We start from the raw sequence: 23,268 nt of genomic DNA, 5'->3' as shown, positions 1-23,268 counted from the left end.
GGATGAGGGAGCCTGGTGGGCTGCCGTCTATGGGGTTGCACAGAGTTGGACACGAGAGAAGTGACTTAGCAGTAGCAGCAAGAAGACTTAATAGCATCACATTCTTCCTCTCACCAATCCAGGGTTCTTGAACATATTCTAAACAGCTAGTCAAGTAACTTGGCGGTAGTTCTTCCTCTTCCCATAATCTGCTAACCTGTCCAGCAGCAGCAATCTACAAGTATTTGCAGAATTGCACTGTCTGCCCTGTGTCCAGTCCTTTTGACCCAGTCAGTCTTTCACAAGCTAAGGGATACAATCAAAGTTGTGTCACAGGGAAATAGCTGCCTCAAGTGCTCTTAGAGGAGGAATTATCTCATGCTGTCCTCCCCTTCCCAGCTGTCTGATCCCCAGGTACTCTTATCCGCCCTCCTTGTATTGACGATCCAGCTAGGGATCCTTCTGCCTGCAGACCTGAGTGGCTCCTTCCTTCCCACACAAGTCTCTATACAGGGCACCCTGCACTTTATTCTCCCCATGAGTCCAGGGGAGGGACAGGTGACCCACTAGGATGAAGGGCCCCAGGCATCCAGGCCCAGATGGAAAGATGGTATTCAAGCCACCTAATCTGCTGAAGGGGGTTCCCCAGCCTGATCTGGGCCCTCCTACTATAGACCTACTTGAGGTCAGCTGAAGTCATTGATACCTCTCTCACTTAATATGGAGCTGAACACAGTGGAGGCAGAATGTCAGTCTGAGCTACTGTACTCATAAAACCTGTAAGAAACACCTGCTCTGCATTGTGCTGGGCTCTGGGGATACAGATGAGCGAGACAGGGGCAATAGGCCTTCCTCACTCCCAGTCCATCTGGCAGCACTTCCACTTCAGTTCTGAGTCGGGCTCTGCGCTTCCCTCCAAGGAGACCAGCCCGGTCCAGCTCAGCATCTAGTCTGTTTGGCCGGGGCCCTCCTGTCAGTCCCCACGGGCCGCCCCTGTTCCTATGGACCAGCTGGGGCACTGTTCAGAGGCATGAGGAAGCGCCCAGGAACTCCTGGTGTCATCTCTGCACTGCAGCCCCTCTGGTTTCTTGTCCCTGCTGTGGGCAGGCCTTGAGGAAAGGCGTTCAGGGGAGAGCTCCGTGTACTGATGACTGGCTGGCTGGCTTCTCCCATAGGACGGTGTTCCTGTCAGTTCCGACCTGGCCTTGAATCCCTTTCCATCCCATAGTCCCAGCAGGCCTCATACTTGGATCTCCCAGAGTCAGTCACACAGCAGTGAATCTGCAGAGTGAAGCTCCTGTACCTCACAGGAAACAGCTGGGGCTCCTTGCCAGGCTCAGAAATGCCATTAGGTCACTGGGTGACAGCCTGTTTCTTGGAACCTCTTAGATGGGCTCCCGTTCAGACTGTACAAAGTGCAGTGTAGCATACGGCTTCCCTGGTAGCTCAGCTGGTAAAGAATCTGCAATGCAGGAGACCTGGGTTTGATCCCTGGGTTGGGAAGATCCCCTGGAGGAGGGCATGGTGGCCCACTCCAGTATTCTTGCCTGGAGAATCCCATGGACAGAGGAGCCTGGTGGGCTACAGTCCAGGGGGTCGCAAAGAGTTGGACACGACTGAAGTGACTTAGCACACATGTGTGCTTTGTGTTTGTAGGTTTCCAGTCACTTAGATTTGTTTTACATAAGAATCTGGGGATACTTAGTGAAAGTAGTGAAACATAGGAGCTGTTTCCCGCGAATCTAGATGAGTGAGGAGCTGGGCATGATGATTTAGGCAAACGTTAGGTAAAAGGAATGTTTGCAGTAACATTTGGAAGCTCCCATGATCCATTCATTTTAGAGCAAATACTCTATTCCAGGACCTGCCCTAAGTCATACAGGTTTGGAGAGATGAATGGTCTCTGCTTTCAAAGCCTCTGCTGTTTAACTGAAGGTGACAGATACATAAACAATGACCTGGGAGCTGACTTCTACTCCTGCTTCTGCTACTAATTGGTAATGTGATTTCAGCAGATAATTGAACCTCTCTGGACTCTTGAATCCTCAGTAGAAAATTAAATAAAACAGACAATATATCCATTTATTCTCCGTCCCACTATCCCTCCCCACTCCTCCTTTTCTCCTTGTTTCCTTCCATCTTTTCCTTGTTCAAGGTAATATATATGCATATTTATCTTGAGCAGTTACCAAATGTGAAAGTGAGTAAGATGTGGTCCTGTCGTGGCAGACTCAGTGTAGAGGGTTGGCAGACATTTACATATTCACTATATTAAGCCCTTGCCCAAAGCCACGTGCATTCAGCAGTGGCAGAGCCCGGATCTGAGACACAAGCTGGCCTTGCTCCAAAGCCCATGCTCTCTTCTTTCTGCTGAGCAGCCCATTTCTTCCAGTATAGGTTTCTCAAGTTCCCCACTGGACAGGCTCCTTAAGGGCATGTCAGACTGTCAGAAATGATACCCAAATTCCTGGGTAGGTGCCACGTGATCTGTGACAATGTAAGCATCAGGCTTGGTGAAGCATCAGAGCACGTGGTCCCCACTGGCACTGATCAGGATGGCATGGTGAGGATACCCCTTAATCAGAAGAGCCATCAGCAGCCAACAAGTCAGAGCCCTAATCAGATCCCATGACAGTCCAGTAAAGAAGGGCTGAGCAAGTATTAAATAATATCCCCCTTGGTAGGAGTAATATTCCTACCTCCAGTTGATTAAAAGAACTCATGCCACGGGAAGGCCCACAAGCTTACATACAAAATCACACAATTGAATAAAAAGAGCAGAAAGCTTTGTACCTGGAGACAAAAGCAGAATTCCTGGCCAAGATAAATGAATAGCTTTCTCCTCACTCTGCTTCTGCTCCTGGCTCTGCCACTTCACTGGCCTATGCATTGGGGAAGATCACTTAACCTCTGAGGCTCTCAGTATTCTCAGGGTGAGCTGAAGGGGACTATCACATACTTTCACCTCTAAGAAAGTTAAAGTTCAAATGCTCTGACACACTTATATGATGCCACGATTATTGGGCTCAGGGCACTCCCCTGACTTCTCTCTTTCCATCTTGTCATTGCTCCCTGTGTGGAAGGGCTGGGGCAGTCTAGGCTTTGGAGTCCCAGGTCCATCACATCCCAGGAGAGGGCCTCCTCCATGGATTCCCAGCTCCTCTCTAAGGATGGTTAATACCACTTCCCAAGGTGACTCCCCAGGAGTCCTTCTTAGGTCCCTGCTCCTCCCTCCTTCGACACTTTCCTGGATCACACACCTGTGTGTTCATGGTTTCATCTACCACTTGCTTGCTGACGGCACCTGAATCAAGATCCCAGCCCTAACTTCTGTGTGAGTTTCAGGTTTGCTTCTGAACTACAAACAGACATTCTGGGTGATCTACTGAGGTGAGACTCCTCTTTGCCCTTGCCAGCCATCTCAGTAAGACAGTCCTCTCTCCAGCATTCCTCAGACCCCGCTGACGATGAAGCTGATGACTGGCTGTGCTGACTTCCCTCTTTAAATAGAACTGGGGGAATGTCATTCATTCTTCCTGTCTCTCCTCCCTACCCCTACCCTGTTCCCTTAGGGCAGGAACTCTCTGGCACAGAAGGCATGAACACAGAAGGCACAGTCTGTGACTGCTGAGCCGAACTGGGCTGACGTTTTGAGAAAGCTCTGTGTGTATCTGGCATCACGACCTTGGAAGACATTCAAAAGAAATGATCACAATTCCCTCCTGCTTAGATATCTTTCCCGAGGTCAGAGACCCTGATCTGGGGAGCAGAGCACAGAGTGCTGCCTTTTGCTGGCTCCTGTATCCTTTCCTTGGAGAAGGAAATGGCAACCCACTCCAGTGTTCTTGCCTGGAGAATCCCAGGGATGGGGGAGCCTGGTGGGCTGCCGTCTGTGGGGTCGCATAGAGTTGGACACGACTGAAGTGACTTAGCAGTATCCTTTCCTGGGCTTCCCTGGTGGGTCAGCAGTAAAGAATCTGCCTGCTAATGCAGGAGACCCAGGTTTGATTCCTGGGCTGGGAAGATCCCCTGGAGGAGGGCATGGCAACCCACTCCAGTATTCTTGCCTGGAGAATCCCATGGACAGAGGAGCCTGGCACGCTATAGTTCATAGGGTCACAAAGAGTTGGACACAACTGAGCATGCGTGCATGTACTCTTTCCTGCCCCTGGGTCTTTGCAGAAGCTGTTCTCTCTCCCTGAAAAACTCTCCCTGGCTGAGCTATTTGTCATCTTTAAGACTCAGTTCTTAAATCTCAGGCTTCCCCCGCCCAGAAGCACCTTCTCTATGGTTCCAGAGTATCCTGTGGGCACATATCTGGCCTATCACGCTGGAACAACTTTTTGTCTCCCTAGCAGACTGTGAGTGACCAGTGGGCAGGGACTGTGCTCCACTCAAGTCTGCAGTTCCAGCACAGTGCAGACCTCGGTACCAAACTGTCCAGTAGACGAGACACCACTGAACACTGGTGGAAGAATGCCTGGGCGTGTGCCTGGGTGCCAGCAGGTGCAGCCCCACCCCCGAGCCTACTAAAGTCTCCCAGCATCAGCTCTGAGGGAGAAGACTGTCAGAGCCTTCAGCTCATCTGGAGACAGTGGCATCAGTAAGAGAGGACTGCAAAGTGGGTATTGATCCAAGATTCCCCTTGGACCTTTGATTTCTTACTCTCTCCATCCATCACCCAGCGAGGACAACACAACTCTGCTCATAAAAATTCCAGATGCCTTGGAGAGCAGTTTTCTAAACGTGGGTACCTGAGACTGCTTCCCTGCCTCCCCTGATGGTCCACCCAGAGCCTTCAGTGCTGTGTCCCCCTCCCAGCCTCCTCCCACTCCCAGCCACACAGATGGAGCCCTGGAAGTGGCTCATTCCCCTTTCTGAGAGCCACGGCCAGAGCTGGACTCACCCTCCATCAAAGGGGTTCTCCCCGGGGATGATGTGCGTGCTGTCCCTGCCCACGAGGAACTTGATTCGGTCGTAGAAGGAATGCAAGTTCTGCTGGGACACGGGGGCCTGTGTCTCCTGGATGATGTCCAGAGGGTCGGGGGAGCCCAGGCACAGCGGGTTGACGTGACAGAGGGGCTGGAGGCAGCAGTCGGGGTCCATGCAGTCCACCAAGCCGTCTGCAGGGGTGACAGAGCAGGGTGTTTGTAATGTTGTGTGCAATCCGCATCGTTTGTTCACACTGCCTTCATTCACTTCTCTACTTTCCACTCACTGAATGACGGTATAAAAGGGCCTGATACAAGCTGAGGCCGCTGCTGGGTGCCAAGGAGATTCAGGGGCTCCAGGTCCCACCCCACTAGTCTAGTAGGAGAGATGGACAAGCAGTGTGCAGTGTGACGTGTGATGTGTGTTATTTCTTTTCTTTTCAGAGAGATAGAAGGAATGCTGTGCGTGGGGGCCCTGAGGTGACAGTTTGGATCACTAATTTCAGATGCTGGGCTCAGAAAGGGAGGAGAAGAGGACAAGATCAGGCTGCGAGTTTTGCAGGAGCCGACAGCTGGGCCTCCCGGGCCAGGCTGGGGAGTCTATATTTCACCCTCTGGACAACAGGAGTTACTGAAAGGTGCTAAGCCGGGGATGACTTCACTTGAAAGTCACTGTATTGCTGAAAGCACATCTCCTGCATCAAGGACAAAGGAGCTGTGGGAGCGGGGGCTCCATGCAGCAGGAGAGACAACGGCTCCTGAGACTAGAGGAGGAACAGTGGGCATGAGGGAAGACGGTGGTGTGGAGAGACAACGGAGAGGTAAAAACGGGAAGATCTGGTGACTGATGGGATTTGGGGGTGAGGAAGGGGCGGCCGAGTTCCAGCCTCTCCCCCAGCTGCAAGGCAAGTGTGTGGGGAGTCACCTCTGCCTTCTGTGAGAGGGGCTTTGTGAGTTTGCTGGATGGTTTCAGGTCACTGACCAAGTTGTCATTAGTAGAGAATTCTCTTTACCACATGGGTGGATTTCTTTAGGAGTGAAAATTATATTGCAGCTTCCAGCTTCTCGAAGTGCAAAGAAAGAAATTCCACCAGACCACAGATTTTTGGTCTCATTATCCCAAAGTGCTTTTACGGACACCCAATAGAATGGCTTAAAATAGACAAGAAGCCAATTGTAGGCAGCCTGTGCGCTCTGTAGGCAGAGAACAGCCTGAGCACGTGTGTTCTTCTGTAGGCTGGAATTCTGCGTCTCCTGCTTTCAGCGATTCTGGGCAAACTTCCCCACCACCTTGAGGGCGTGGGTCCTGCTCTGGTTGTCTCTGATGTAGCCCCAGCCCTTAGCACAGGTGTTTAAGACCTGACTGTTAAATAAATGAGTGACAATGGAATGAGTTAAATGACATTTGAATCAAGTCCATAAAAGGCAGAAAAGCATTATCTTCACTCAATTCGGTTAAATAGTGTGGTATGGTGGGAGGATCCTGAGGCTCAGAGACTGAAGTGCAAGCCCCAGAACTGCCTGGAAGAATGGCTTTGAATGAGCTCATACTTAACCTCTCTGAGCTTCCGTCTCCTTAACACTGATATACTCCCTCACTTGTCTCTGTGGGTCTACAGTATAGAGGCTGGCCATAGGGTTATTGCACATACAATATGCACCCTTAAGCCTCTTTACTAGTTAGTCTCGGGGTGTTGTGGCCTCAGGCAAGCTCCATGACCTCCCTGAAACCCAGTTTTTTCCTTAATAAGTTGGGACAAAAAAATCCCTTGTCCTTATCTCCCAACTTCGGCATGGTGTCTAAGGTCCATCTGCTCTGCCCTCCTTGAGGGCAGCACAGTGGTGCAGAGAATGGGCTCCAGAGGTCAAATCCTGGCTCTGAGACTTACTACTGTGTGGCCTTGGTCAGGTTCTTAAACTCTCTGGCCTCAGTTTCTCGCATCTCTTACTGTGATTTATAAGAGTGTTACTAATGTAATTTTTATTTATGTGAAAAACACAGTATATGTCCTCAAATCTGGCAGAGTACCTGATACATCATAAGTGCTTAATAAGAGGTGGGCTTTCCTGTTAGCTCAGATGGTAAAGAATCCGCCTGCCATGTGGGAGACCTGGGTTCAATCCCTGGGTTGGGAAGATCCCTTGGAGGAGGGAACAGCCCACTCCAGTATTCTTGCCTGGAGAGTCCCATGGACAGAGGAGCCTTGTGAACTACAGTCCACGGGATGGCAAAGAGTTGGACTCGACTGAGCAGCTAAGCACAGCACAAGAGGTAGTTCCTCTTCCTGACCCTGGAACTTGGCTCCCCAAACAGGGGAGCCAACTGTCCTGTGTGTGCCCACCAGCCAGATCCACCCAGAGATGCGGCGGAAAGGCCTCCCCTCACTCGGGCCGGGTCCTGGGTCCAGCTCCCAGGTCCACCAGCTAACTGCCGAGCCAAGCACCTGTCTTCCCCGGCAGTCGGCTGGCCCCATCACACATTCTCAGGCTGCCCCTGTCAGACATTGCTTAAACACATAATTACAGCCTGAGCTGAGGGTTATTTGCATTCTGCTATTGATGTTCGCATGACAGATTCAGCTGCCGCATCCATAACTCTGCAGAAATGCTCCATTATTCAATCCCAGTGAGCAGGGACGCTGACCATTAAATCAGCCAGCACAATTGAAGGGCCGTGAAAAGTCATGGCTAATTTGAAATTTTATTAGCTCTGCCTGCTCTTGTTTACCACCGAAGCAGTCCCTGGAAACCAGTCTTTCACCTCTTTATAAACACCCTGCTTTGTGGCACCTTGGAAGAACGGTTTCCTGTCCTCTGGTCCTGGCTGGAAGGTTAGACAGGAATGACTATTATTAATTTTTGTATTAAATGATGATGATGATAATCACAGCTGTGCCCTACTGAGGGCCAGGCACGGTGCTAAACCCTTTACAAGGAATGTTTTCAAGAAAAATGTCAGTGAATCTTCCCAATTTTGTGAAGTAGCCACTGTCACCACCATCGCCCTCATTTTCGACGAGAAGGAACCAGAGGTTCCAAGAGGTAAGGTAACTTGGTCAAGATCACACAGTTGGTCAGTAAAGAAGCTGAACTCAGTTCCTTGTGAAATAGAAAAAGGTTCTCTGTCCCTGAAGGGATGTAGGAACTATTTAAGTGGAAAACCCGACTTTATGAGTCTTGCTGGGCTCTTCCAGCGCCCTGGTGACCTCCACCACTGCACTCATCTCTCTGTATTGTAATTCTCATGTTCTCTGTCTCCCTCCCCACACAGCGAGCTCGTAGAGACCAGGGCTGACTCATTTCAGGGTCCCCCCCACTCCCGGCTGCCTTAGCTTCCAGCTTCATCCATGCCTCTGGAATCTGGGCTTTTCCATACCCCTTACTTCTTTCCTTTAAAAAAACAAATTCAGCAATGAATCTTAAACAAAATTGCTGCTTCTTGTGGTGAGAGGGCCCTGGTGATGATCTAGTTGACTATTCAGGTAGAAATTTTAAAGTCTCCGTGAGGGCTCTGAGCTTTAGTTCACCTGTCTGTAACATGAACCTAGCTCAGAGGGACGCTGGGAGGATTAGGTGAGATCATGGACGTAGCACACTTAGCGTGAAGGCCAGCACCTGAGTAAGGGCTTGACAGACATGACAAGTTTCAGGGCAGCTCTTTCTGCAGACAGTCTGGCCTTGGAGAACTGAAGCAGAGAAACACAGCCACAGCAACACACCTACGAGTTAGGGAAGCAGAGACCCCAGGGGACTTGAGGATTGGGGTTCTCCGAAATGGGGACATATCACACACTGTGCTCTTATGAGAGACTCTGGGACTGTGGAGTTGCTTATTGTAGGCTTCACAGCACAGAGTGATTAATGTCTGGCCAAGAATGCTGCCCGCCTACACCTCCCTATGTGGAAGCTCCCTCATCATTCAATCGGCAAATATTTGCTGAGTTGTAAATGTGGGCTAAACCCCGTTAATAGAGACCATCACAGTTAAAGGAGATACATAACAATAGTTTTAAAATGAGCAGGGCCCACGAGATTCTCATCAGAGCCACAGTTTATGAGATCGGCTTCCAAGCAAACCCTTCTCTTTATTTTCAAATGCAGCGTACGGCAGCCTGCAGCAGGGTGTATAGCTGCTCACAGTAACCGAGACTCTTGCATGGTTTCAGCTTCTTCGGCATGGATGACAAATTTTAGAAGTCATAGTAAGAGGAAAAAGTATATTGTGGGGACAGAAAAGTAAATTTGGGGGTAGGTTAGAAACACAGCAATATATGGTTTTCAAGGTTCTCTGGTTTTGGCTAAAGACATTTAGATTTTCCACGCACTTCTTATCTCACTTAATTGTATGTTACACACATTGGTTGACTTATGTCTGTGCTTCCTGCATTGCCTGTTCTCCTGGAGAGACCCTTGTGATCATAGCAGCAAAAGCAAAACTCCCAAACCCATCAGGAAAACAGGGAAGATTTTCCTCTACTTCTTTCAAATTTTTCCATAAAGCCCTCCTAGATCCTAAAACTCCAACTTGGGGGAAATTACACGTTTCCTCCAGAAATTCCCTTTACCCATATAGTCCTAAGGCCTCCTCTCTCTCCTTATATGGTGGAAGTTAAGAAGGGCAGATGAAGGGTCAGAGGCTGTTCAGGCTCTGGTCATTCAGCAATGCTGCTCCCAGCTGTGGCCTCTGGTGGGAGAGAGGGGTGCAGGGAAGGGAGAAGGAAACAGCTAGAAAAAAGGCAGAATAGAGATTAAAAAGACAGGCAAGAAAAAAAGGGAACGAAGGGTAGGTTGGGAAAAAAAGAAAAAGGCGGCCACGTCTCCAGGGCACTAAATGAACATTCCAGAGTAGTTCTTGTTCTCCTGACCCTCGAACATGAAGTGCCATGGTGATGAGACGCCACGTGGGGACGAGACGCCACGTGGTGTGTGCAGCGAGGCTCTGCTAACACTTCCATGTACGTCCTGTGCTATCCCCTGGAGGATGAGGGCCGTGCTATCTCCTCTTGCATTCCTCCTCAGTGCCCAGCCTGCCATGGGTGTCCCTGACCTTGGAGAGGGGCAAGTGGAGAGAAAGAATCCAGGCTAAGAAGCCTGAAGACAGGGTTCCTTCCCTGAGCCTGTCACTCTCCAGCCATGAGAACGTCAATGAAAAAAGCCTTGGTGTCCATCACCCTCTGCAGAGAGGGGTGCTGCCCACAGGAATGGGTGAAGAGTTGTGCCATCAGTCGGAGTCCTGACCAGCAATGGCTCCCCGTTTGTGTTGTGATCTTCACAGCTGCCAGGGCGCGCTGTGACCTCAGGCGACCACGTCCCTCTCCGCTGTCAGTGTCCCCATCAGTTGCGGGGGCGGGGAGCGGAGGGCAGCCCCTGGGGTTAACCTGCCTAACAGTCACTTCATGGCCTTTCTATGCCACAGGCCCATCTCCCCTGGTGGCCGCCTGCTGGAACATTCACAGAAAGCGACAGGCGCTGAGGGTTCTGTAGAAGGTGGTGACGGAGCTGGCCTTCTCATCTTTACAAAGAGGACGCTGGGGTCAGGTTAGCTGATTTACCCAAAAATCATACCGCTAGTGCAGTGGCAGCTGGGGCCCTGGTCTCTTCTCTGTCTCCCAGTTCAGGCCCTACTCCACAGTCTGCATCTCTTTCTCCATCGTTTCTTGGACATCCTGGCTCCCCCGGCTCTGTTCCCCTTGTCCACAGAGGGCAGACGTGACTTGTTTCTTATCCCAAATGCATATAGCACAGTGCCCTGTGCACCATCAGCATGTTTGTTGAATGAATGAAAAAATGAATAATGAATGCGGGAGGATCCCAAGTCAAACAGCTCCATCAGTTCGACTGGGCCCCCTGAGGGCTACGGGGTGTGATGGAAGTCACCCCTCCTCCCCCTCACCACCCACCCCAGGAAGAGCTTGTTCCTCTCCTTAGAAAGCAGGCACACAGGACAGGTCTGCTCTGACCCTTCAGCGTCTGTCCCATGGCTGGCAGGCCCTGCGCCAGGCACTGGACAGACAGGAAGAAAACCGTCACGCCTCCAAAGGACTCCCAAGTGTTGCGAGTCAGAGCGAGATAACCATGTGCAGGGGAAGAAGGAAGCGGGGGTGGGGGCGCTGTGGAAGCCCAAAGCGGGGACCCTAACATGGGGCTGAGGGCTGGAATATTTCCTGGAAGATGGAATGCTTAACTGAGAATAGAAGGATGGGCAAGAAGAAGCCGAAAGGAGAGCAGAGCTAGGGGCGGGTGTGGGCAATGCATGGCCTAGCAAACTCTTTTCATCAGAGTTGGCTGCATGGTCCCTTAGCCCGATGGGCCTGTGGACAGGGTCTAACCAGTCCAGCCAGCTCTCTCTGCAGGCTTAACTCCTCCCACCCGCCGACCTCATCTCGCGGCTGCCTGAAGTCTGGCCCGAGACGTGTTTTATAGCAGGCTGTAAGCAGCATCTGGGGAGGCCCCAGGGGGTGGAGGGTGGAATGTGCCTCCCTGTCTGTACACATCTGGGAGAAGTTTTTGTCATCTGCTGTAATAAATTCTGTGCCTTTGGTGAAAAGGCTTGCAAAATCTTTATCTGCTCCTCAGAACGCAGGATTTTTAAAGGTCAATTTCTCTCTTGTCTCTTATCACAAGAAACATGGTTTAGAGATAGTCTGAAGTGTGGCCAAACTCTATGGCTTTATGTGCCAATGGTGGGAGATGAGAAGGAGAAGGGAGGACAGAGAGCTTTGTTCTCAGTTTTCCTGAAATGTCTCCTTCCAGGTTGCATCTATCAATGCTCTGAATTGCAATCCATGATTGTTTTACGGGGCCAACAGAGTCTAAAGAGATGAACACACTTTGAAGCTGCTTAAAGATCCTTTATCACAAGGGGTATGGGTGCTTAAATTCCCGTGAATGTTTCCTTTCTTTGGCTTCTTTTTAAGCACGGCTTCCATTCGGATCCTAGCTTTCCCATTGATTCACGGTGTGACTTTGGGAAAGCCTCATCAGCTCAGTGAGCCTCAGCTTCCCAGCCTGTAAGCGTCTGCCTTTCAAGTGTATTGCAAGGGGCTGGAGTTTATGGACACAGAGTGTCCAGCCCAGCCCCTGGCCCTTAGAGATGCTCTCTAAATGATGGCTACTGTTTTCCTTTATGTATATTTGATTTTTCTTTTTTCCTTCTAGCAGTAAGCATGTAACAGTTTGGAATACAAATTTTAACTAAAAAGTGAAAAAGGTCTAGATACATTATGATATGGAAAAATACAATCTAATCATAATCCAAACAGAAGACTGTAAAATTTTATAGAGAATATAATTCTAATTTTTAAAAGTGATTTATATATGAATATATATTTATTTTATAATAAACATCACACTTCTGTGATTACAGGTGGAAAGGAGCAAGACAAAGAGAGATGACATTTGCAGGTGACGAACTGAGGCTCAGAGAAGTTGAATAACTCACTCAAGGTCATACAGCCAGCAGACTGGGGAGACAGGATTTGAATCCAGACAGTCTGGGTACAGATCCTGCTTCTAATCACTGTGGTATGTTGCTTCTCAGGCACTTTAAAAACACCCTCTGTAATCCTCACAGTAACCCTGCAAGGTAGGCCTTATTATTCTTATTTTATAGTCACTTAGCATCTTTGGTAAACTCCAGAAGGTAGCAGAGGACAGAGGAGCCTGGCCTGCTTCAGTCCATGGAGTCAAAGAGTCAGACACAACTTAGTCACCGAGCAACAACAACAAGCGTCTTTGGGCCACAGTTTTTCCATCTCTGAAATGGGCACAAATGCCCCCTCGAATGGTCAGTGAGAACATGTGAGAAGGTGCATGGGACACACGTCACAGGGGGCTTTCTGAAGGGCACAGAAGCATAGGGCACATCTTCTTTGTCAAACGTACCACAAGGAGGGACTACCTTTCATGGTGAGTCAGGGTCTCTGCTTGCCAGCCTGCCCTGCTGTTGCCCTTCACCAACCAGGGCTTGGAGTGAAATCTGGAGGCAGGTTAGACTGACTGGGCAGCCCTGACATCGGATTAAGAGACTTGGAGTCACTAACTCACATTCAGGATCTGTTCTCCGCTTTAAAATCTAGACAACAACCATGAGTGAAAACAGAAACAAACCAATAAAGCTAAACCCGACTCAGCCGTACAGTGAAACACGTTTTTTGGGGTCTCAGTTAAAAAACACTGCAACAGCTTTCTTAATGAAGCCTGAAGTTCAAGTTTCATTTGTAAAGAATTGCGTTAAGCCTAGCAAATTGGGAAAGAAGAGAAGCCAGGAGTTTTCAGATGACTTGCAGGGCCATGGTTAGGTTTATGATGGAATCGTGAGTCTGAGGTCCAGGCATGCTGAAAAGCTCTTGTGTGGCCAGACCCCAGGGACTATACAGTTTCTGCCACCTGCCAGCTATGTGACCTGAGCCAAACGCTTCCCTTTGCTAAGCCCTAGCTTCCTCATCATAAGGACATAGTGAGGGTATCGGAATACCAGACGCCTCCCAGAGTTGTTGGGTGGGTGCACGATCGCTTATATGAGCTATCGCTGTCATCCTCTGGTCCTCTCTACGGCACTACTGTAGCCTCCTTAGATTGGACTAAGTACTCACACTACATGCCTGGGAGGAAGATGAAACACCAGGGGGCGGTGGTCCACGAGACCACACAGAAAGGCTCAAGGGTCTCGGGTCCGAGTCCAGCCGTGTTAATGACTTTCTGTGCGACTATGATGTGTATGACATCACATCCCCTCTCGGGGCCCCAGCTTCCCTGTCTGTAACGGGCAGGGCAGTAGGAGGGAGCTCAAGTCTGTGTTCTCTGTCTCCTCCAGTCCTGTTACTCACATTAACCACTGCGAACTCCTTCTCCAAGCTGCTGAGTCACATCAGCCAAAAGCACTCACTAAGCGATACTCTAACATTTTTTTCCCTCCACCATGGCTTATTGAGGGATTCCTGATGGCTCAGATGGTAAAGAGTCTGCCTGCTATGTGGGAGACCCGAGTTCGATCCCTGGTTTGGGAAGATCCCCTGGAGAAAGAAATGGCAGCCCACTCCAGTATTCTTGCCTGGAAAATCCCATGGACGGAGGAGCCTGGTGGGCTACAGTCCATAGGGTTGCATAGTCGGACGTGAGTGAGTGACATCATTTTCACTTGCTGGCTTATTTATCTGAGATCCTACTGTGTCCCACATCATGACTGAAATACAGGTGCTCATTTCACTCTGCCTCCATTAGATTTGGTTTGTGTGAAAAACGATTTCTTACAAATAACTGTGAGCTTCCCAAGGGAGAATAGGCTGGGCCATGTTCGCTGGTCTTTATATCCTCTGAGAAAGGAGCATGAGACCTGGGAGATAGCAGGAGCCCAACGAATGTGTGCCTGACCGAACCTCAGACAGCCAAGTGCTTACTCTGGCTCACCCCATGTTGCTGGGTAAAGCCTGCCCTGTTTCTCCCTCCACTAAGACTGCCCCTGTTTGGCCAAGACCCAGAGGGGCCAGTGAGGACAGTCTTGCCCCCTTCAGCACCTGGGGACAGCCTAACTCCTGCAGTTGCTTCATCTGTGCCATCTTTCAAAGCGGGGCAGACCCTTCCCCTTCCTGTTGGCTCCTCCAATGGGTAGAGAGCCCACCAAGCTGAGAGGGTCCTGAGGTGGGCTGCTGCCTCATTTTGCAGTTCAGAACCCAAGGCCAAGCTCCCTCAACACTGTGCTCCCCCCAGCCAGTTGTCTTCCCAACCAGGATGATCTATGGGTGTCTTCCTGGCTGGACTGGAAGCCATGGGACATCACAGTTCCCAGGAGGGTACCAGGCATTTGATAACATCAGCTGCATGAGGGATGCTTCTTTATCACTGCCATGATTCTACTGCATCTGTGACAGGTGCTGTTTCTCTCTCTCTCTCCAGACAGTGAACGTCACAAGGGTAGGGACTGTGTCTTACTTGTCTCTGAAGTCTCAGAACCCAGGAGAGGGCCAAATGCAGAGGAGACGTTCAGTTAATGTTTGCTGAGTGAGTGACCTCATGTTACAGCACTCGTGTGTGGCTTCGCTGGAAAGTATGTAAAAGTTCACTCCAGTCCAAACATGCTCTGCAGATGGAAGAGGTATATTCTCCTGCACTTGGCGATTTGTTGACTGTTCTTTTCCACTTCCTGCTGGTTTGCCTCCACGACAGCTAGAGAAGGCTCTGTTCCCCTGGGGTCTGGCTCAGCCCCGTTTCCAATGATGAGACACTCTTCCAGGGCTGTGGGGCTCTGGGCTCCTGTGTACCCACCCACCTTGTCAACCCTGGGCAGTCCGGGCCCTGGGAGGCTAGCTCTGCAGGACGGTGAACAGAGGGTACGTGGGCACTGTGCTTCATGTGAGGGAGTAAACGGACCTTGTTTTATGACCTATTCTGGGATGTGCATTTTGTACACCTTCTCCTGGCATTTTTCAAGGACACCCAATTCTTTTGCTGCCTGGATATTCAACAGCCCTCTGAAGGCTTTGGCCAAGACCCTGGATTCCTGAAAAGGGAATGACTTCATGGTATGGCTCCTCTCCCTTTCTTTCCTAACTACACGAATGTCATTGCTGGTCATGGACTTGTCTGCACAGGCAAAGTGAAGGGGGCAGTTAGGGAGATAACCAGGTTGACATCTCCTTCCTATGAAAAGCAAACATGATTGTCCTTTATCTTCCCGGAAGGCAGGGCTACACGGTGCCCTTGCTCTGCCTGTGATGTTTTCTCCAAATGGAAAGCCCTCTCCTTTCCAATAAAGCCTGCCTACTCAAGCATGGCCTTCTTGATGAGCATTTTCCTACCCCCACGACAGTCAATATGGAACTCTGCACCAGCTCATCTCACCATCCACTAGCATTTCACTTTGGCTCTTACCCTCATTTGAGTTCCTGGAGTGTGGGGACAGGACTTATTCATCCCCGTGCCTGGCCCCCAAACAGGGAACTCTGGATATTTATGCAGCAGAAGAATTAATGAGCTTTGCACGTTTCCGGTTAAGGGACATTTCAGTCCTGTGAGGTCTCAGGAGGACAGCATGGACCTGCTGTCTCTGCCTGTCTACCATGGTCCAGCCCCAAGGGCTCCTTGTGGAAAATTACTCCACGGGGCTGAGGACTGGGTGCATCGGGTTTGGCCTCCTCCTGGATTCAGGCAGCAGATATAAGGTCTGAAAGCTGGGGGCTCGGACAAAGACCAGTGGTCTGAAACAGCCCAGAGCTGCTGGAGCCCAGCTTAAGGCAAATGAACCAGAATAATCATGACAGCACACACTGGCCTTTCAGTCCTCTTGCTGCTCTGAGATTGTTGAACTGCACTAAGTAGAAGCTTCCCCAAGGTTGGGATGCTGAGTTTCTGGCCTTGGATTTTCTACTCTGTGCAGTTTTAGACCAGAAAAGTCCCTTGGCATAAACATAGAAGATGCATAAACACATCTTTTTGATGAGGTCAACTGTTAGGCCATCATTTGAAAGGAAGGGCTAAATGTTTTGATCTTTTTATTTTTTTTTCCCGTATATCTTTTTATCCTCCAAATAACCCCCTGAGATTGGTAGAGGCATGAAGAATCATCCCATTTTCCAAGTAGGAAATGAAAGCACATTGCGGTTGTATTTATCCAGGTTTCACACAACAGATAGGCAAAGGCTAATCCTAGGACTAAGATAAAGACTGGAAGGGCTCTTATGATCCGAGGGCCTCATTTTGTAAGTAGGGAGTGTGAGGCCCACTGACTCGAGCAGCTTGCTTAGTGACACACAGAGGGCCAAAAACAGAATTGGGATTAGAACCTTGACCTATTCGTTCTCAGCTAATACATGTTCCACAAGAGAAGGCCTCTCTTCCTCAGGGTTCTGATTGCCCAGCACTTGAAAAAAACAAAAACCAACAGCAAAGATGAATTCTACTACAAACCCACAGGGACAGAAGGTGTGGGGGCAAAGGTGGCCCCCAGGACTCTTGGTGAGAGTTACCACCAGAACCAGAGGAGAAGGGACCTCGACCAAAGGTAACTCAACCACCCTCCCCCTGGAGAAGCATCCTTTCTGGCACTTTCTGTGCTACAGAATTGGGGTGGCCTCTTCTTGTCCACTTCCAGTGGGGGAATCTCATAACTTTGCTAGGCAGCTCACTCCATTAATGCACTGTGAGGAAATTCCTTCATTCATGTGCCTTCTCCTCTGCACTTGCTGTCAGATGGCAACGGATTTTGTTTGCATCAGTTAAGTTTAATTAATTCCAATGGAACAACGAGTGATACGTGCTTATTCCTGAGATGACAGGTGCTGTTTTATGCCTACCCTGAGGGCCCCCTAGACTGGACAGCTGGTGGGCTGGTGGCCTATTCACTCAGTAATGCCCACCCTCCACTCTGCATCTCCCACTGCCCTGGAGACTCACGGGCCCCTTGGGTGCCAGAGCCCTACCTCCATCGTTGTCTTTGCTGTCGCCACAGGCGGTTTCCATGGACGTGTCGCAGCCAGCTCCTCTCCAGCCCAGCTGGCAGACGCAATGCCACCCGTTTAGGTCCAAGGTACATCTGCCGTTGCCATTGCACAGGCCAGGGCAACCCTCTGCAAGGCAAAGCAGCCAGAATCAGGGTCTGATCAACCATGGGCACAGACTGTGCTCACACACACTCACACTCGACCTGTCAGCTCACAAAAGGCCTTCACATTCGTCAGCACACTGATGCCCTCGGTACCTAGGGGTGCCTATCGTTAGAACTGCCCCTTACATTTAAGGCTACTGAGACTCAGAGGTGGAAGGCCTGCTTAGACCACATGGTTAGCACGCGGCACTGTCAGGAGGTGGGGGGGCTAGGCCTGAAGCCCACACCTTCTGTACCCAAAACCCTCCCTTTCCAAAGTGATCAGGATTCTAGAGCCAGAGTCCACGGATGTGGGCTTATCCAAATCTGGCCAGTGGAGCTTTGGGGCTGATTCTTCACTCCTTGCTTACTCTTGCCGGTTGTTCCTGCCTCTGTTTTGTTTAAAACAAAGGAATGATCATCTCTCTGTTTACTCCTCTTGTCCCCTCAGCACACCTGGGTCTCCTTCTAAAGGGCTGTACTTTTCTCAGGCCTTGGGACTAGGTCCATTGCATGGGTCCTTAGGCTTTGCATTTGTTTTGTCCGATTTCCTCCTGAACAACTGTCTTTGCTTTGAGGAAGAGTCCTGGGGTCTTTTTCTTCCCATCTGATCCTCAACCACTCAGAGCAGCCTGGATGACTGCCACGAGAGCGCCTAACGAGGGCTGTCTGGGAATGCCAGTGCAGGTTCAGGCAGGCCACTCTCCCCTAATTGTGTTCATCTGTACATCTGTCTGCCCGCCTGTCATTTATTAGGCACCTTCTCTGGGTTAGCACTGGAGGTACAGACATGAATAAGGCCTAGTTCTTATTCTTGAGGAGCATGCAGCCTATCAAAGGAGACAGATTTGTATGAGTAAAATATTTCACTGCTAAGTGCCCTGAGGGAGATGTATAAAATATGGTGGGAACCAAACACGGGAGTGCCCATCTGTCTGCGAGGGCTGGGATGATTTAATCAGGGAGGGTCAGGCAATATTTAGACTCTGCCTGAGTTCTGCTTTGACTAGATCATAAGGTGGGAGTTATTATTCCAGTAAGCTTGCAGATTTTTGCTTACCACCTTCTCAAGAATCTGTTAAGTTACATGCTTCACTCCTGCTTCTATTTTGCTGCTTGGTTTTCATCAAGTCCTCATTTTTAACAAATCTGCCAACTCCTTTCTTAGAGGGGCCATCAAAAAACACCTCACCAGGATGCCTTCCAAAGCTTCTTTCTGGCCCTGCTCAGTCTCAGAGGAAGGTATGGATGTGAAAGCACTCTGCAATCTATAAAACTTGTTTTATTATTAAGAGCAGCAAACTGCTACAAATACAGCTATAAACTGAATTTTCTATCATGAAATAACTGAAAACTGACCCATTTCTCTTAAATGAAACAAGTACGGATACGGCTGTCTGGTACAAGGCCTAGACCAAGGCAGGCACTCACTAAATGGCAGATCAACTAGAATCTAAAACTGTAGTGTTCCAAGGCCTTTTTATCCTTGACTGGTATTACAAGGTAGAAGAAAAGAACATGTTCATTTACACTTGAGATGTTCAACACAGCCACCGGTCAATCTGGCCACTGTGTTTTCCATTCAAAGGAAGAAACATTTATTGAGTGTGTGCTCCCAGCCCAGGAGGGAGTCCCACAGAAACTTTGAAGCAAATGTAGACTATGGGGGTTGCTGCCTGGCAGAAGCCTGTTGGGGGAAGCAGGACGACACCAGCATGGTCACCCCAGAAGAAATCGAGACAGCTGAGAAGCGCAGGAGCAGTGCTGTGACATGCAGGCACTGTCTCAGAAGCTGACCTCAGCCACTCCTGATCTAAGCACCTAAAGGCTCCCTCTTTCTCCAATGAGTCCCACTTAAAATTTTGTCCATCCAGCTGAGACTTGCTTTAAATTAAGCCTCATATGTTGAAATTAGTCTCGGAGGAACAAGGGTCCAATTGTTAAGGATAGTAGTAGACTGCTTTCTCTTGCTCCAAGGTATAGCCTCGTGTAAGACACAAAGAATCTCTCTTGAATAAGAGTACAAGCTTGGGCTTCATATCAAAGGCTGGTTGTGTCATTCAGTGGCTGTAAGACCCAAACACCTTATTTAGTTCCTTTGAGCCTCAGTCTACTTATAAAATGGGGTTGTTGGGAGGCTTAAATAAAGTATGCATGATGCACAAAGCCTGACAGACAGCTTGAACACAATATCTGAGTCTTCTACATGTCATGACTTTCTCTCTAGTTTGAGTAGAGGGACTATCATATCATAAGCTGTAACCATAACCCCAGATAGGGGCCATAGAAAGGCAAAAAGAAAACTGAGGCAATTACCTAGATCAAAGTCAGTAAAGTATTTTGTAAAGGTCCAGCTACTGAATATTTTGCCTCGTGAGCCATACGGTCTTTGTGGCTCTGTTATTACCAAATTCTGCCATTATAGCTTGAAAGGAGCCACATACAATTTGTAAATCAATGGGCATGGCTGTGTTCCAACAAAATGTTATTTATAAAGACGGGATGAGCCAGATTTGGTCTGTGTTCTGTAGCCTGCCAAACCCTGATTTAGATGCTTCAGGACAGTGCCGACAATGACAGTTGCCATATCCTGAGGGCCTACTATGGCCCACCACTGTGCTAGGCATTCTACGTATATTATTTCCAAAACGAAGTAACTTTTGGTTGTATTTTTCAGATCCTGATTGTCTAAGGCAGTGTCAGTTTCACACCATTTAATCCTAAATTTTTAATAAAAACCAAATCTTAGAATGTGGACTTCGGAATGGGACAGAACAGTTCAAATCCCAGTGCCACGATCTTACTTTGTTGTTGTTGCTAAGTCATGTCTGACTCTGCGACCCCATGGACTGTAGCCCGCCAGGCTCCTTTGTCCACGGGATTTCCCAGGCAAGGATACCGGAGTGGGCTGCCATTTCCTTCTCCAGGGGATCGTCTTGATCCGGGGTTTAAACCCGTGTTTCCTGCACTGGCAAGCAGAGTCTTGGGGAATCCCATGTAATGTTTGGCAAATCATTTAACTCTCCAAGTTTAGTTGTGTTATCTGTAAAATGGAGCTAATACCCAATCCACAGAGCTGTTAAGAAAGTTAATGGGATAATGTATACCAATTATTTAGCACAGCGGATAACACAGGTAGGCATTTAATAAATGATAGCTGCTATTATTATTATTGGACTTCTTTGTTTTAACATTGTATTGGTCCAACTTCACTACGAAACTCACGAATCAGAAAATAATACTTTGTCAGTCCAAACTGTTCAGCATTTGGGTCAAAAGCTATGGTCCTCATAAATACAAACCTCGCCAGAGAGAGCTGAAACAAACCCCATGCTGTGGTCATGGGGCCAACACGCCGCTCAGCAGGAAGCAGTAAGATAGATGGGTTCAGGGCCCCCGAGTCCCAGCCCAGGCCCGCCTGACTTCCCTAGTGCTCTGTCCTTCTCCTTGAGAGCAACTGTCCCAAGCGCACTTAAATAATTCATTTTGCAATAATTTAAGGTCTACTCCCTCCATTAGAATGTAACCTCCATAAAGGTAATTTTGGACCTAAACTAGTACCTTGCACAGAGCCAGTACTCCATATATTTGAGCTGAAATGGATCAATGGATGAGGCGGGAGACCTAGGTTCTGCCTGCCTAACTTGTGGCATCTTGGCAAAGTAATTTGTCCTTTCTTGACCTCAATTTCCTCATCTATTGGGGTGGCCAAAAAGTTTATTTGGGTTTTTCCATAACATCTTACAGAAAACCCCCAATGAACTTTTTGGTTAACTCAATACGAAATGAAGGTTTGGATGAGATGCTCTGTTAGGCCCTTCCAGTACCACCATCCAATAGAGAAGGTCAAAATAACCTCAAATTGGATAATTCTGTTCTTAATTTCAACAAACTTTACTTAACACCTACTGGATACCAGGTATGCGTTAATTCTGGGGTATACACAGATGAGATATAGCCTCTGCCCTCAGTATTTTTATACTCTATTTATCTATACCTTTTGTTCCAAGACAATTTAAGACAGGATGGGGCTTCCCTGGTGGCTCAGATGGTAAAGAATCTGCCTGCAATGCAGGAGACCCAGATTCAATCCCTATCCCTGGGTCGGGAAGATCCCTTGGAGGAGGATATGGCAATCCACTCCAGTATTCTTGCTTGGAGACTCCCCATGGACAGAGGAGCCTGGCGGGCCACAGTCCATGGGGTCGCAGAGAGTCAGACACAACTGAGCGACTAACACTTTCACTTTTGTTCCAGGACAATTTAAAATGGGTCTTATAATCGCAAACAAAGCTTCTCAAAGTGAATTCTTTGAACTACCAGTTCTATGAGTTTCTGAAAAACAAGCCTCTATAGTTAAATAAGTTTAGGAAACAATATATCATATATTCTCATCCTAGAAAGTCACATTAAACACATTAAAGCCTCCGGGGAGTCTTACAACAAAGAAACCTGTGTATTTGATTATTGGAACATTTTTCCAGTTTGACCTCAGAACTCCTCGCTGCCACCCCAACCATTTATAATCATGTGGAAAATTCTATTCCACGAAACCCTCTTTGGGAAGCCCTGCTCTATTGAGCTCTGCTTAGCACACGGGGCCTGGTGCACACATTCTGTGCAGCTCCGAAACTGCCAGGAGGAGCCCGTGTTCTCAGGGAGGGTCCACTCTACGTGCAAAATCACAAGAACACTCTCCCCATGGTCAGTTTCTTTAAATGGACTAGTCTCTATCCCGAGGGTCTGCACTGTCCAGCTGGTTTCAGGGTTTCAGAGACACCTGGAGTACCTGTGGCTTGAGTGAGGTTTGCTCTCATGTAACAATTTGCTTCTGAGATCATCACACCTCCCATTAGCCATTATGAAGAGGCCTCCTCTGGGGAGGAACCTGTTGACTTTCTTAAAGCAATATGCCCTTCCTTACCTGCTACTAAAACTTATTAATTCCACAACCCTGAAACACATCAATAATTCAGAGAGCCCAAGTGGCGTTAACAATCCCCTCTGGAAGGATTCATACTGGGTATTTTCCAGAGCCCAAAATAATATAATTTTAAGGTTTAGAGAAGGGCTAGGCTTTTCAAAAGAAATAATGCCCTTTAAATGACAAGGGACTGCTTTATTTCCAACCTCCTGTTTAAGCCTACAAAGAAGACTCCTTTGAAGTTAGAAGACTTTCAGAATCCTTGAAGGTATTTAGTTTTTATGTGGTAGAGGAGCTATACAACATACCCATCCCATTTATGTTTCTCATTCTGGTCTTCTCGTATGTTTTCATTCCCACAGGCAGTTCTCTAGACAAGGGCACCATCATCTCCTACCTAGATGACAGCAACAGCCTCCTAATTGGTCTCTTTGCCCCTAAATGTTCCTTCTCAACTTTTCCCACCATACGGCCAGATCCATCCTTCCAAATCACAAATGTCATCAAGTCATTTGCATGCCGTTCAGTCGCTCACTCATGTCTGACTCTTTTGCGACCCTCATGGACTGCAGCCCACCAGGCTCCTCTGTCCATGGAATTTTCACAGCAAGAACACTGGAGTGGGTTCCCATTTCCTTTTCCAGGGGACCTTCCCAACCCAGGGATAGAACCTGCATCTCCTGCATTGGCAGGCAGATTCTTTGCTGCCTGGGAAGCCCCATCAAGTCAGTATCCTGCTTTTAAAAGCCTTCAGTGGCCTCTTGTGTTATGTTACGGCCCACAGTTTGGGTCTATGAGGCCCTGCCTAGGCTGGGGAGGGCTCTCATTGCTAAGTGGCCACGGGATGTCCTCTA

General features: G+C 48.8%; 1 protein-coding gene across 8 annotated transcripts in view; it reads right to left on the bottom strand.

The window, feature by feature from the left end:
- Window positions 1-23,268, bottom strand: part of TENM4 (teneurin transmembrane protein 4) — an 854,243-nt gene that overhangs the window by 101,188 nt on the left and 729,787 nt on the right. For all 8 annotated transcript variants that reach the window (XM_061407667.1, XM_061407664.1, XM_061407669.1 and 5 more), the window contains 2 exons: window positions 17,327-17,473; window positions 4,886-5,102 (listed from right to left, as the gene is read on the bottom strand). In XM_061407667.1, the coding sequence (XP_061263651.1) occupies window positions 4,886-5,102; window positions 17,327-17,473 (364 nt within the window). The remainder of the gene's footprint in view (window positions 1-4,885; window positions 5,103-17,326; window positions 17,474-23,268) is intronic.

This window comes from Bos javanicus, chromosome 29, assembly GCF_032452875.1.
Source record: "Bos javanicus breed banteng chromosome 29, ARS-OSU_banteng_1.0, whole genome shotgun sequence".
Classification (NCBI taxonomy): domain Eukaryota; kingdom Metazoa; phylum Chordata; class Mammalia; order Artiodactyla; family Bovidae; genus Bos; species Bos javanicus.
This window is presented reverse-complemented; position numbering and strand designations above follow the sequence as displayed.